The 15,436-nt window shown below is 42.1% G+C and overlaps 2 protein-coding genes across 2 annotated transcripts in view; one reads left to right on the top strand and one right to left on the bottom strand.

Moving 5' to 3' along the window:
* GAS6 (growth arrest specific 6) overlaps window positions 1-2,512 on the top strand; it is a 42,680-nt gene extending 40,168 nt beyond the window's left edge. The window contains exon 15 of the mRNA XM_051772747.1: window positions 1,957-2,512. Within this exon, the coding sequence (XP_051628707.1) occupies window positions 1,957-2,108 (152 nt within the window). The 3' untranslated portion in view covers window positions 2,109-2,512. The remainder of the gene's footprint in view (window positions 1-1,956) is intronic.
* Window positions 2,513-6,571: 4,059 nt separating this feature from the next.
* The window catches only part of TMEM255B (transmembrane protein 255B), a 69,422-nt gene continuing 60,557 nt past the window's right edge, over window positions 6,572-15,436 (bottom strand). The window contains exons 8-9 of the mRNA XM_051772785.1: window positions 11,614-11,757; window positions 6,572-7,237 (exon numbers count right to left, since the gene is read on the bottom strand). Of these exons, the coding sequence (XP_051628745.1) occupies window positions 7,070-7,237; window positions 11,614-11,757 (312 nt within the window). The 3' untranslated portion in view covers window positions 6,572-7,069. The remainder of the gene's footprint in view (window positions 7,238-11,613; window positions 11,758-15,436) is intronic.

The raw sequence follows: 15,436 nt of genomic DNA, 5'->3' as shown, positions 1-15,436 counted from the left end.
CAGATTTTGAAAACATTACATAGTTTTTGGTTTTCCTGGCTTCCATACCCACTGGAAAAGAACAAAGTATAGTGGTCACACTTAATGTCTTTATTCCATTTGCCACAAATAAAGAATTTAGGATCCAAGTATGTAGTATGTCCCATCCTCAGTACAGCTGATATTGCAAATGTGGAAGAAATACTATGGAGAGTTTCAAGAGATAAGAGGGAACATGTAGGCATTTATTACATTTTCTGTGGTCTTTTCAGTTCTGGTAAATCCTGAATTATATAATTTATGTGATGCATAGGTGTTTTTTCAGGAAATGTGCATTCCACCAGGTGAAGGAACCTTTAAACTAATCTTCCAAATCTTTACAGGACCACATTTCAGACAGATCCATTTCTAATCATAACAGAAAATTAAATATTTCACCTGATTTACAACTGTAACACAAAGAAAAAAATTTATTTGTTTTTGATAGTATCTTACAGATTCATCTGAAAGCCCACACTGTCTTACAGTCAGCCCTGTGGCACATGTAACAGCAGTCTGCATGATTCCTTAGATGAGTCTTCAAGGTGTTAAGCCACAACTTCAACTTCTTCTGCATCAAAATTTAGTTTACATTCATTTGAGGTGTTACGGAGATGCCCCCTTCTTTTAAGCAGACTTCAAAGATAAAATTTGGGAAATGGGGAGGAATAGGAGATAGGTAACTTCTTAAGTTCTTAAGTTAACATCTTAGGTTCTTAAACTATAGTTTACGCAACTACTGAGCAATGCATTTCTCACCCAGGAAGCTGTAAAATTTCTAGTATCTCTTTGTGGCTTACAGATTCCCCACAAATGTTCTTTCTCTCACTCAGTCCTAGACACACTTTGGGCTGTGTCTGATCACATCAGCCTCAAATTTGGCCCTGCATGTCTCCAAGCAGAACCTTTTAAATTTCATATAATCTTGGGTCAACAGGACAACCTATTGTTAGAGTTGTCCTTGCTTTGGTGTAAAGATAAGGGGTTCATTTAGCTACCTGCATCACTGTGACGTTAAATAATCTCTGAGACATTTACTATTTTCCACTGCACAACCAGTTTGATTGGGTCAGCTTTGAGTTGTAAATAAACTAATGACCTTTGTGGAAGGGTAGAGGACACAGCTCACATAAATTTTCGTGTCATTGTGTTACTGTGTGGGGTTTTTTGTTTATTTTAGGTCAGTGTGTATATGATGTTAGAAAAGTTAGTAGTAAGATTGACTAATTTCTCTAGTCTGTTGGACTGTACTTGGTGTCTTTTTCCTTGCTATATGTTTTCTGCCTCTGATAAACTGAGTAAAAGTATGTCACCAGTGAATCTCCATAGAAAAAATTAGTCTCATTAATCTGACCAACTCAATAGATGCATTCCAACACCTTTCTGGTGAAGGCCAGCAACCTCCTTGTGCGTAATCATCATAAAGATGAGTCCAGCAAGTGATAGAGGCTGCATATAGGAGGTGCTTTCCTGTCATAAAGTTCTTTCTATAATCTTTTGGCAGCTATTTTGAAGAGAGGGAGCATTAGAGGAAGGTGTAACAGCTCCACTAAAGACAAAGTAGAGGGTTCAGAGATGGAGAGGGGGGAAAATATTGAGATGGAAAGCAGTGTGAACACAGTTGTACAAGTGGAGTGAAGCCTTGCTGCTGTGCAGCACATGGTTTTATCAAGACTGGAGGACTTGCAAAGATACAGAGCAGCTGAGGAAGGGTTCATTCTGGGAGAAGGGCTTTTGTGCACCAGAGCAGATGGTGTTTTCCCCATGTCTGGGATTGAGCTCTTGCCTTCTGGAGAGAAAGGCAGGGGGGAGGTAGAAATCCTGGGATGGGGAAGAGGTGAGTTTAAATTCGTTGAAGTAGTAGTCATCTGAGCATAGGTAGGGCAGGTATTTATTTAAAACCAGCCATGAGAGATCTTTGTCTCCTCTTTCCCACAGACGTTCCTGTCACTTCTACTCCGGTCACCGCGTTCTACCATGGCTGCATGACTGTCAAGCTGAGCAACAAGGCACTGGACTTAGATGAGGCTCTCTACAAGCACAGTGACATCACCTCACATTCCTGTCCTCCAGTTGAGGCAGGTCTGTAGGTACCACTACAGTGCGAAAGTTTTATACTCAGAAACTTTCAATGCTTTTCTTTTTTTTAAAGATATAAATTATTCAGATCTACCGCACTGCGTGTATAGTTTCTCTTAAACACTGAAGTTATGTAGGAGCTACTGATCCTTATGTCAGATTGATTATTGAAATACTCTTTGCTTTGAGGTTTAAAGGTTGTAATATATTTGTAAATAGTTCAGAAGACTAATATTAAATAAGTCAGAAGTACAGAATATACCAAAAGCGAATGTTATCTTTAGACCGTAAGAGACAGTTTTATCTGTAATGTACAAAACACGGTAATAATTCTGTATTTTTTTTTTTATTACCAAACACTGCTTTCTGATTTGCAAAATACGAGAGAATAAAATATTTACATACAAGTTTTTAATTTACCTGTACTGAGATTTTTCTGTATTCTGGTATTTGGAGATAATGACTCAGATTATGCCTGATGTGGAGGTTACAGTAGTGGGGGAGTGCTGTTTGGTTGGTTTAGTTTTTTGTTTGGAGGTGGAGGGGTTTATGTGCTTACATCTGTATTATATATCTGCTCAGTTGGAGAGCAAATGTTTTTACTATTCTTATAGCTAGAATTTCTCTTCTCTTTCTTTCTCTCAAAGAAAACTCAGTTGTGACCTTTAGAAAACCTCTTGGTCAACAGAAAACAAAGTTGGGTCAGCAGGAAACATTTAGAAGAAACAACTTAATAAGTTGAAAGCCACATGGCTTTTTTGTCAATAGCCACTGAAGCAAATGATGAGGTGTCGAGAACTGGGGAATATTATCTGCTGATGACATATTTTTGCTGCTGAACTTTTAGGTTGGCTCACTCACTGTGACCCTAGTGGGAGCAGAGAAGCTTGAGCTGTGAGAGTTAGCCAGGCCGAACTACAGTGAGGTCAGAATATACCTGAGGGTTTACTCAGGAAAGGTTGTAGAGCCATAAAGTGCATTCAGCTTTTAAGTTGGGCTGGGCTTTGCCTAGCCTGCTCTGAGCCACTTAAATCTTGCTTTATTTGGTCCTTGTCTTGCACCAAATTAATAAACTGAGCAATACAGGTATATGCTGTGGTGCAAAATCCAAATACTGGATGGCTAATATTACACCATGCTTCAGAGGGCTAATGTGGAAAAGATCTAATTCTACAAGGTCTTTTATAAATTATTCCTGGTCATTCATCTCATGTTTTTCCTGAGCAAATACAGAGATGACACATTAGTCTAATAATCCACATGTGTGGCAACATCTGTGACCAAGCTGTGAAGATGTAACTGTCCCAGAGGAAAAGATGAAAGAGTGGGAAGACTATCCCAAGCATATTTTCTGGCAAGGATCCCTGCTTTATTTAGCAGAGAAGAGGAAGGTATTCTATTAGCCGTTAGACAGCATGGCATCATAGCTCCATGTCATGACCAAATCAGTCAGCAGTAATGCAGTAGGGCAGAAAAGAACTTTATCACTTTCAACCAACCTACTCATTTATACTTGAAGAAGGACCTGTCAAAAGACTCTTCACACTCAGGTCTGACCAGACACAGGTTTAAAAGGGAGGTTTCTCACTGGACAATAATAACTTATTGGCAGAGTGCACGTGGATAGAAAACCCCAGAAGCAGTTCTAGTTTTTGCTTTTTTTGATTGAGCAAGGGAAACCATGTTTTTCCTGAGAGTGCTTTATGTTAGAGCTGATGACTCTGGATCAATTTGTGATTTGATGGAGCACCCAAGAAAGATTAAATTAATATCTTCAGTAAGAGCTAGAAATCTTGAAGATACTCTGGTTAATAGCATGTCCACGCTGCAGTGTTTTTTATGATTATTTTAGTCCTTTACCAAAATACATCTCTGTGCTGGTTTTGGTTAATATTCTTCATAGTAGGCAATATAGGGCTATAGTTTGGGTTTGTTCTGGAAACAGTGTTGATAACTCAGGGATGTTTTAGCTATTACTGAGCAGGGCTTGCACAGCGTCAAGCCTTTTTCTGCCTCTCACCCCACCCCACCAGCGAGGGGGCCAGGGGTGCACAAAAGTTGGGAGGCGAGACAGTCAGGACAGCTGACCCAAACTGACCAGAGGGATATCCTACACCGTATGGCCTCATGCTCAGCATATAAAGCTGGGGGAAGAAGGAGGAAGGGGGGACATTTGGTGTGATAGTGTTTGTCTTCCCAAATCACCATTACATGTGACATTGCCCGGCTTTCCGGCTGAACACCTGCTCATGGGAAGTGGTGGATGAATTCCTTTTTCTGCTTTCCTGGCATGTGTGGCTTTTGCTTCACCCATTAAACTTTATCTCAACTCGTGAGTTTTTTAAATTTATCTTTCCGATTCTCTCCCCCATCCCAGGGGGAGAGTGAGCAAGGGGCTGTGTGGAGCTGAACTGCTGGCTGGGGTCAAACCACAACAATTTCTCATCTCTTTAACTTGGATTAATCTCTACTGAAAAAAGTAGACTTGGAAGGCACCTGTTTTTAAACCAAGAAGATGAAACAAACTCTGTTTTACTTTGTTCTTTTCAAAGGAAACATGTTAGAAAAATAATCTTATGTCTAGTATTTTTGTATAATTTCTGTGGTAGTTCCCAAAAAACTACCATGTGGCATAAATGAATCACAAACATGTTTTACTTTTGTGTTAATGTAAGTGGCATTATTTATGAGGCTAGAATTATTTTGGGTCCTGGAAATGTGAGTTCTGTGGTACATTATGGTACTCTGCAGTTTCATACTAAATGCTATGTGAACAAGACTATTTCATTTTCTAATTCAGAGCAAAAATTGCTCCAGACTTTGCATATGTGTGTATGTATGTGAAGACATTTTGCATAGACCACAATGCACCCTGACTCAAAATGTGGTTTAGAAAAGAAATCCAGAATTTTTATCTGGAGAATAACAGAACGGGGGGGAGTTCTTTTGTGTAAAGGTGAATTTTTTAATACCCTCCATCTGTACCACACTGGAGGAAGAGGTCTGGAGGAGGACGCAGCTGCAATAAGCATTCCTTCATTCCTTCTCAGTCATTGCTTCAACGTAAGAGAAACATTCATTTCATTTTTGTTTAGTTACTAGTTTAGGTGCTCAACTCAAAGGGAGCAAGTCTGTTCTGGGATTTGAGTCCTCAGAATGAACCCAGGTGATTCCCCTGGTAGTATTCATAGCAAGCAAAAAGTAAACGTGTGGTTCCACTTACTTCATGATCATGGTGACTGTGCTCTTCATAGCATGTATTTGCACAAGAACTAAGCATTTTGGATGCATTAAATTAATGTTTAAAACAAAAATAATGGTCTCTTCTCTGACTTTTGTTTCTCTCAGTCAGGTTCATATAACTCAACAGTACACATAAGGCACCTCGTCACTGATGTTGACATCACTGGCCTAAAACTTTGCACCTTAGAAAAACCTTAACAAAAGGTGGCTTTTATGATCCGTATAAATTAATCTCTGATCTTACTTGTATTAGTACTGAATCTGCTTCTGCTTTTTATACACAAATGTACGTGAACTAACAGAAATTTCTTGAAAGTTGGAAAATATGTAAAAGGATGATCATTCTTTGTTCTGTTTTGAGCAGGTCTGATGGTGTCACTTCCTTTGAAAGGAAACTGTCAAGTAAGCTGATTTGGTTTATATAGTTTTTTTCAATATCTTCATAATTCAGAGCAGCTGCTTAAAACGTTAATGAGAAATACCTTCCTTTCCCTACTTTGCTCTTTGGCCTTTCAGGAAATTTTTGTAGCTTCATTGATGTCTAGACTGTAAGATCTGTGGAGCAAGCAGCACCAACATCCTTCCTGCAGGAGCAAAATGCAGTAAAGGGGTGCAGCAGTCAGATGGGTTTTCATGCTGGTGTAACCACTCCTGTCCCAAAATGTGGCAGCCAAGTGCCAAGATGAATCACAGCCAATGTGATGCACAGTGAGGCAGAAGGATGCACACATCAGGGACATGTTTTTTTTCCTGTCAATGGCACTGCCAGAGGTATTGTTGCTTAGCCTTGTCTCTATACAATAGGAGAAAATTAAAAAAAAAGGAATTATGACCCTTCATTCATTCTGTCTCAGTCATTGTAAAGTACCTGCATCACATCTTGATCAGTTTAAAAATAAATAACTGGCATTTAAATAGAATGGTTTTGGTTGTGGTCCTCCTTTGACTAGAAAGGAAATAATTTGAACACTAAAGTACAGCATAAAATACACGTCTGGAAATTTCATCTTTAGCACACTGACATGACATTTTACTATGCAGACTAGACTGGCACAAAGTACAGATGTAACAGTCCAATAAAATTAGCTTTTCTGTCTGAAACTTGAAAAAGGAAACTGTTGGGTAGTGTACTTCTTCCTCTGTGCGATTTTGTTTTCCTGTCCTTACAAATACAGACAGCCTTAGGTACAGTATAAATAGACACTGTGAGTTTTATTGTAAAATAATTGCCACACTTTATTGGTACAACACTTTCACCAAAAAGGGTTATTAAATAAATACTACAAGCAAACAAACACCTGGCCTCTTACTGAAAATTATTGACTCAGAGAGCTTCTGACTATGCACTCAGACAGCACAGGCTTAAACCCCTCTATATTGGTTTATGAAAGCAGAACACATATCCGGAGTGTTTTCTTCATTTCTCCCATTGAAGAAAATCTATTCTGCAGTGCACCAAGAAGGAAATGTCTCATCCTTACTGCAGCCAGAAAGCACTACTACACCTGACTGCAGGCAAACTAGGTGGTGACTGGATGCCCCAGTGGTGATGTGCCTGCCCTTATGTTTCCAGGGCTCTGCCCTGCTCACAGTGAGATGCAGGTAAAAGTGGAGTGGCTGTAACACACTCTGCGGTGGGTTCCTTTGGGAAGTCTAGTGCCTGCACAACAGTTTCCAGAGATTTCTTAGAAACAAAAGCCTACCAGCTACCTAAAATTAATTCTTTGTTCTATGGTGCATATGGTGGAGGCTTTTCTCCAGGCAGGCAGTAAGTCGGTGTATACAGGGCTGGAGCATTTGGGGGAAGACCATAGCTGGAGCTGGACTGAGATGGAGGCTGAGTTTCTTCTGATAAAGAAATGTCAGTAGATGATGTTCCTGGAAAATTGTTGGCAGGCTGTATGTAGACAAAAGAAAATACCTTATTCAGTAAAGGTTTACAACCCCATTGCAGTTCTGGGTTTTTTTGCCATGTTAGTGTTAGATAATGAGCTTCGTGATTAAATTTCTCCTGCATTGCAGCTTAACATTAACTTTAGTTCTAAAGCACCTGCTTAAGTCTAGCAATGATGGTGTTTAGTGAAACAAGACAGATTCCTTCTGTAACCTAAGTCAGTTTTAATAGACATTGTGCAGACAGCTGGGCAATAGAACAGAACAGGAATTTCTGGAGGAAAAGATGCTCTGGCTTCCTGGGTGAGGCACAGCACCTGACCGGCTGATTAGGTTACGTGTAGCTGCTTGTTTCCAGGCATCACTGTGAAATTTAAATTACCCCAGATATAATTAATCTCAGTTGTAGTACTTGCATAAATGCAAAGTCTTATTCCTTTGCCAAATACATATCTTTCTTAAGAAAATTTTACAGGTAGGCATGTGTCTCCCTGTAGGTCTTTCACTTTGGCTGTCTCAGCTATGATGGGGCTTTGGTTAAAAGAGGCACAAAAAATAAATAGAGCTTAGGAAGTAGCCTATGTTCAGGAACAAGCAGAATTTATTAAAAGAATCCATGTAGAGAATAATGTTCTGGATAAAATCCTACCATTCTTTTAACCAAGTTTTGTCACTTATGTCAAGAGGGTCAGGATATTACTCCTCCCCTCATATGCCAGCACATGCCAGTCCATGCGCTTCAGCTGGAGAGTTGGGCTCAGGTCCCCTCAGGTTCAGGCTTTAAGTGAACTTTAAGTGCCTGGAATTTAAAAAACAAAATGAAGTAATCATGGAGCCTTTTCAAGGGAATTGAAAAATATGGCAAGTAAACGCTGCTCCCTGCTGCTAAAAAAATTAATAGCCACAATCTAAAAGGCCAGTACCAGGGCTGGCCCTTGGACAGTGGCATCTCAGAGCTGCCCTGGTGTTGGCAGACCCCATGCCAGAGTGCCCAGCTTCTCTGCGGGGCTCTGGGTGAGCAGGGGCTGTTGCCCTGGGTCAAACCCTCCTGGCAAGGAGAACGTTGTCCTGCATTTGTGCCACAGGGTGACTTAGTGAGTGAGAGTGGGCACATCCTGACAGGAAGGCTGATTATGTCCTTCAACCCTCTGAGGCAGTGCAGGTATGCTAACAGACCTGCTAGCTACATCAGCTCTAAACCTAGTTGTGGGTTTGGGTTGTTTTGTTTTTTTTATTTTGAAGATTTTGCTTTCCTCCTCTCTCAAGCTGCAACCACTAGTTCCATCTGTTTGCCTGAAATTGCTTCTGCAGCAAGTTCTCCTCTAGCACAAATGACTGGCACAACCCGTAACTGCTGTCATCACCACCAGTCCTTGCACAGCTGATCACAACCTTTACCTGACCAGTTGGCAGGCCTGTTACTGGTTGTGACTGAATTGTACCAGGAAGTGATGAATGATTTTGTTGGCACAATGAACAAAATAAATGTTTTTTACATCCTTGTCAAAATGCATTCCTGTTATCATCCTTTCTTTTTGCACTTGGCTGATTTCTGCTTGTAGACAAGGAAGTCATGAGGTGAACTGAGGAGTGTTTACCACGAGCTCAGGTTGCAATTCTTTTAAAGACTTAGTTTGCCCCTCCAGCAAGCATTTATTCAGTGAGATCCTGGATTCAGCAGAGGACCAGGAATGAATGTCATATACCTTTAGCCTGAGATAATCCGTGTGGGACTCTAAAGGTTAGACCAGCTCAGGCAGGGTCTCCTATTCTGTGGACAGCTAGAGCTTAATTCAGTTGCCCACATGTAAGTGCTCAGCCCTTTTGGGATGCCAAGGGATATTCCAGATATCCATGCAGATTTGACACAGGGAGGACTACAAGACCTGGACCTGGGCTCTCTCAGAGGGGCAGGAGGGAACAGGTGGTTCCTTGATTTCTTTATAGGCAGTACTAGATCCCTACATGCCAGTAGCCCCTGCATTTAGTCAGATGAATCCTGGCTCCAGATTCCTAGCTCCCAGCACTAAGACCAGCTGAGCAGGGTTTGTGAATCCAGCAGCAGGCCTGAATCCAGCAGCTTGGAGCTCTTAGATGGATCATGAAGACTTCCAGCCACATGGATTCAGCCCACAGCTCTCAAGTAATGGAAGCAGATGACAGTTAAGCTTCTGGCTGTTCCTAATCATCCCTGCTTTCAATATTCACTGTTTGTAGATTTGAGTAAGTTAATTATGATTTTTTAACTCATATACTGATGCAGAAATTACTTCTCTCCCAACTGCAACATGATGAGCTCAAACATACAGGGAGGTGGCTGGCTCGAGGGTTTTTTTCTCTTTCCCCCTAGGAATAAATAAGATTAAATTTTTCCCTTTGGAGCAGAGTGCTTCTCACTAACGTTTTCTGGCTTGGGAACAGCTGATGGTGTCTGCCTATGTATGTTATGAAGGGGAAAGAAGACAAATGAACACACTTATTTGAAAAAGTAGAAATTAGGAAAATAACTGTGTTTGCTTTGGAATGCAGACAAAAATTTGGGGCAAATACAGTGTATTTCTGTTTCTCAGTGGGCGCAGGACTGAACAGTTACAGTGGATCCTCATGACTATTTACATGCATCTTTTCAGCTTAATTGTTTTCTTTTGTCTGTTTTTATCCCCTTCTCTCTCTACTCTTGGCTACATGCTAACTCAATTCTGCAGAACAGCACAGCTTTGCAGCTAAAAGCAAACAAAAAGAGATGTTCTTTTTTGCCTCTCAACCCTTGGTCTCAAAGTACCTGGACCCATTTATGTTAATACATAAGACATGCCAAGGACTGTTCTCTGGCTGTGAAGCCAACTGGCACAGCACATAGGACATCCCTACAGCTGAACTCTTACCACCAAACCAATGGGACTGTCTGTGTGCATGCTGCTGGCTGGGAACAGTCCATTGCCCTTGCCATCTTCTGACCCCTTCCTAAACATTGTTGGATGGTCTGGGCAGCATTCTAACCATTCACTGGTGTGGATGATCATGATGTCCCAGTGCTGGTGCCTGGTAGCTTATTGGCCCTGAATAGATGTAGCCCAGGAGGCTGTGGGGCACTGGTCCACTGTTAGTTCATGCTAAATTGTGCAGTGTTTTCAATTAAGAAGTATTGCAAAACTTGTGGTACCCATTGGTCTAGCACTACACAGCCAAAGTATAACAAGCTGTCATATGGAACAAAACAGTCTTACTGTGCTTTACTAGATCTAAAAGCTCCTGTGATTGCTACAGGGTCTCAGTATATTCAGTTATTTACCAGATCACTCTACGTTCATCACCTCACTCTGGTGGGGAAAAAAAGCAAACACCATTCTCAGCACCACTCTTTGCATTTTCCAAGCCAGTTCTGCCTGAACACAACACAGACTTGGAGCATGACTTGTACCTCAGTCTTCTGAAGGAGGTGATTGGCCTGAAGCTGACTCAGCTCATGCTGTATCCCCTCCCGCAAGGGGTGGAAGCTGCATCTCTGGCAGCTTTCCTTCCTGCTTTCAGGCCAGCTGCCTCTGGTCAATGAGGCTCACCAACCTCTGCCAACTGCCAGAGCTGCTCTGTACCTGTTGTGTACCAGTGGTGGCCCGTGGCAGATGCTTATTGGAAGCTGAAAGAAACAGGGCTCCATCTTCTGATAAGCCCCCATTGGTTCTTGTGGCTGGCAGACATTTGGGGTCTTGCTGGGCTGCAAGTGAGACCCAAATCCCTAACCCCTCATTTATACTCCTCCACACCATCCTGTGGCATTTGAATCTTCTCTTGTTTATAAAAGCACTTCCTATTTCTGGCTTATATTGCCCCTTAATAGCTTTACTGAGGCAACCAACACTTTGTGTGTGAGAAGTTATCACTAATATCCATCCACAATCCTTTCTGTAGCACTCAGTTTCACAGGCCTCTTAAGTCCTCCCCTTTCTCGCCTCCTTTCCATCTGATAAGTCCTAATATACTTATCTCTATATTAAGTGTAGGGTGGGCTAAGGTGTATAAATTTTTCAGCCAAATCCTGTGTGTGCCAGATGCTTCCTTTGGCTTCCCCAGTGCCTCTGTTGCTGCTTTATCTTGCCCAATATGGGGGCTGCGTTCACCTTCATAACAACTTGTACACGGCCTGAATCCCACAGTGGGATTCCTGGTCAGCAAAGGACAACCAGAGAAAGCCCGAGGTCTGAGAACAGACCTGAAACTTAGTGCAGACTAACTCATCCCAGAGATAAACCTGTGAGTTGGGATCAAACTTCCTTGCCTTGGTTCAAACCCCAGAGCTAAGATCTACCTCTGCAAAGTATGTACTGAGTAGCATCTTATGCTTTTCTGATGGAGTAAGAAGGGTGCCATTTTGTACTGTACCTGAAGAGCTAATGGGTAGGATGGATATGTAGAAATAGTTGCTGCAGAAGGACAGAACCCAGCATATGTTAGGATCTGCTGGGCAGGATTGTACAGGATCTGAGGAGGAGGTGCAGCGCTGAATGCAATTTGGGACAGAGGTACCTGTTTAGCACAGAAGACAACAATATATCAACACAGCATAGAGGGAGCTGGAGCAGGAACTGCTCCTAACACAAGCAATCAGACAATTTAACAGCTTTCTATTTTCCAACATGATTACAAAAAACCACGGAGCAGACAGAATGAGAGGGTGTATCCAGAGTGAATTTTCTGAGTAAAAATACAGAGCTATTTTAATCTTCTTTCCTTGGAAAAAGACGGCTGGTGCTTCCCTAGCAACAGTTCCAGAAGCACTGGCAGGACTCCAGATCTGAGACAGCCTGAAGAGCACAGCATACAGCATACATTTGGCTGTCTCTTCTCACTCATTCCAGCACCGAACACCTAGTCCTTCACCATTTGCTGAAGACACTTTCCAACAGCAACTACCTGATGCCCTCATGTCTTTTCTCACTGCTTTCCTACACAGATTTACAAAGATCTCCCTTTCCAGACCAGTTGCTCTTCTTTCACAGTTCCCTCTCGCTTGTGAAAGAGTTTGCTGCTAGCTCTCTAGTATCACTCTCGACATGCATACCTCATTCCTACCACATAAAATCCTTTTCCCGTGGCTTTATTGACATGTCCCTTAATTACAATGTGAAATGAGGTTTGCAGGAAGAAGTAAGAGCTCATATTAAACCAGCTAATAAAACTTGGTAAGGAAAAAAAGGAGTAAAAGCTAAATATGAAAGGGGGTTTGTGTTAAGCCCTAAACCTATGTGCTATATAACCATTTGTGAAGGACAACAGAGCTCTGTGAAAGATTTTCTTGAGATAAATCCAGTGGGTTTTTTGATTTCCTTTGTTTTTGTTAGCAGATTCCTCCACATGAGAGCATGGAATTTTCTTTTCACTGAAATAATAAAACATGGTAGTTGCCAGACAAATGCTGAAAGCAGCAGCCAGTATTTTTTTTCTTGGCATTTCCTTTCAGATTTATCAGTGAGAGACATAAACCACTGTATCCTCTGGAGATAGTGTGAGACCTCTGAGATTAAGAAAGAGGCATATTAATTGTGTTTGCACATGGAAAACATCATCTAGGTCACTGATGTACCACATGAGGTTACCTGACAATTTAGGCCTTAGCTCCTTAGAGAAACTTAGCATTTTAGGAGCTGGCATAGAAAAAGGCTGGGGTTGAAAGCAGAGAGCTTATTTCATGGGAGAAGCAAGTCTCTCATTTTTAAGGCATCCTCAAAAACACTCATCTGCAAGGTAGCCCCCTTTCTACCCACCCTGCTGGGTGGATATGGTGGGGAGAAAGGAAGAAACATAGCCTTTTAGACAGAGTGAGAAGCAGTTAAAATGCTTGCCTCAGACCCAAAGGTTTGCAGCCAGCAACATGGCCCTAGAATGTGTCCTTCCTTCTTAGGAGAAGAGAAATTAGATCCCTCTGGTTATGGACATCAATGCATCAAGAAACACTTGTTTTGCCCAGTGAAAAATACAGATGCCTGTTCTGCATCTGTCACTAACTTTCTGGTGTGAGTCTCTTTGGGTGCTGCTATTTGACCTGCTTTGGGTCTTTCTTTTTTTTTGAGTTCTTCTCCTGGGAACCTCTCTCAATCCTCTCACCTTCCCTCTATCCATAGCAGCACTGCTCTCTAATTGCTAAGTATGAACATCACAACAGTCCTAGGAGACAGTTTTAGGGAGTCATCTACTCCAAATCCACTGATCAAAGCACCTTATTATCAGGCTATCTGGTCTCAGCCCAGAGCCATCAACAATTTGCAGGTACTGAAGCTGGTTGAATGATTTTATTAAGTATTCCAGTAATTACACTACGTTAAATTAGTCACCTAAAATACACTGGTAGGTGGAGACATTCTAAACTAAACCACCACCCAAGTCAAAGAGATAAAGAGCTACCAACCGGTCAGGGTGTGCTGCCAGTGTCAGCTCATTGGCCTGCCACAGACCTGCCAGAGCATTTATTTTCAAGCTACGGTTACTTTTCACATCAGACTGCACCTTTAATTGCATGAGTGCTAAGCCATGGCAAGTAGCTCAGTAATTAGGTATTAATTTTGTTTCCCTTTTTAAAGTAGGGTGAAGGAAGAGGAGAGGGGATATGGGAATGCTATTCAATCTGTTCAGATTCCCTTAAGGAGACTGCAAGAAGGAGACAAATTGAAAAAAAAAAGGCAGCAACCCCCTCCCCAAACCATCAGTAGTTCAGATTAATGTAACCCTAAACTCCCAGAAGGCAGATTCCTTGGCAAGGTGTGTCAGGAAAACATCCAGAAGTCATCAGATGAATACTGGGACAGGGCAGGGAGTTTCTAGATTAACTCTTAGGACCAGCAAGTGAAGTTTTCCATGCAATTCTTTACCTCCGTCTTCTGTAAGAAATAATCACAGTGTGTTATCATTTTGGATACTGCAAGTCCATCTATTTAAGTTATATATTAATCTGCTTTTTGTTAAAGGTGATTTTAAGGTAACTGCCCAGCCAGTGTCCTATATCCAAGCACGCTGTAGACTTGAAAAGGAAGGTACCTGTCGCAACCACTGCAGCCCCACGGGTTACATAGGGGCCACTGAGCTGACACCTTGGGAGTCAGGAGAGGATGAAATGTTTCCCACTGAGCCAGCACGGCCCTGTGGCAGGAAGCAAAACTACAGGGAGTGTGCCACAGTCTGTAGGGAATTTGTCACAAGAAAGAAAGCCCGCAAAAACCAAAACAACACCTTTTTTTTTCTGTCCAGGAAATATGATGGGTTTAAAGGCAACGGCACTGTTTTGCAGACTCTCCCCTTTGTAGCATGTTTTGGCTGCCAGCATTCCCGAGAGATAGTTTTTTGGAAGTTAATTCCAGAGCAATGCCCTGAGGCATTTCAGCTGGGCTTTGCAGCTCTTCCTGCAAAATGCTAGAGAGCACTTCTGTGGGAAGGTGACATCCTGAAACAAAGAAGTTCTCCCACATATTTTAAAGGGTTTCTTTCCTTATTTCAGTCCCATGCCCCTTTCTTTCCCTCTTCTGCTTGATGTTTTCTTGGCCCTGTCTTTCCCCAAGAGTTACTGCTTTTCTAAGGCAAGGGAGTAGCAGATTAGCAAACCAGCTCTAGTACATAACTCAAAAGAACCTGAAAAAGCACAGGCAGGAGCAAGGAGTGGTCACTGCATTTTGAGTTGCTGCTTCAGTAAGACTTTCACAAGCACAGCATGGATCCTGTGCTGAGGTGACTGACACAAACTCATCTTTCCCTTGATCTAGGAGTACCTTTTCTTCTGCTCACACTGAGAGGAGACATTAAACAGCTTATTCAGGTCAAGTTTTTACCTGGAGCCTTGACAGACTCGCTCCAGCCAAGCTTGGGGGGAAGCTGCTTATCCACTACTGCTGCAATTTCCTTGCACAGCTTTATGCCACTCAGTCAAAAGGACCAAGACTGTGACCCAGGCTCTGCCTCCTAGCCAGGCAATGTATGAGGTCACGGAGATCCCAGTTCTCCCAGGAGCATCTCCTTGGCTTGATATCCTTCACACGCAGTGCAGTGATGGCCCCGTTAAGTACAGAGCTGTATCTGGGCTAGAGCTTGCCCTGCTACAATGCATCAACCCAAATCCCATGTAAGCCTTGGGTTGAGCAAGACATTAGATGGACTTGGGCTGGCTCTCTGTACCTTTTCCCATCTCAAGAGAGCACTAGCAACTCCAACAGCTGCACTT

Source organism: Manacus candei, unplaced genomic scaffold (assembly GCF_025592945.1).
Source record: "Manacus candei isolate 608988 ecotype Guabito, Panama unplaced genomic scaffold, ASM2559294v1 h1tg000159l, whole genome shotgun sequence".
NCBI lineage: Eukaryota > Metazoa > Chordata > Aves > Passeriformes > Pipridae > Manacus > Manacus candei.
Note: the sequence above shows the minus strand (reverse complement) of the source record. Positions and strands in the feature narration are given on the sequence as shown.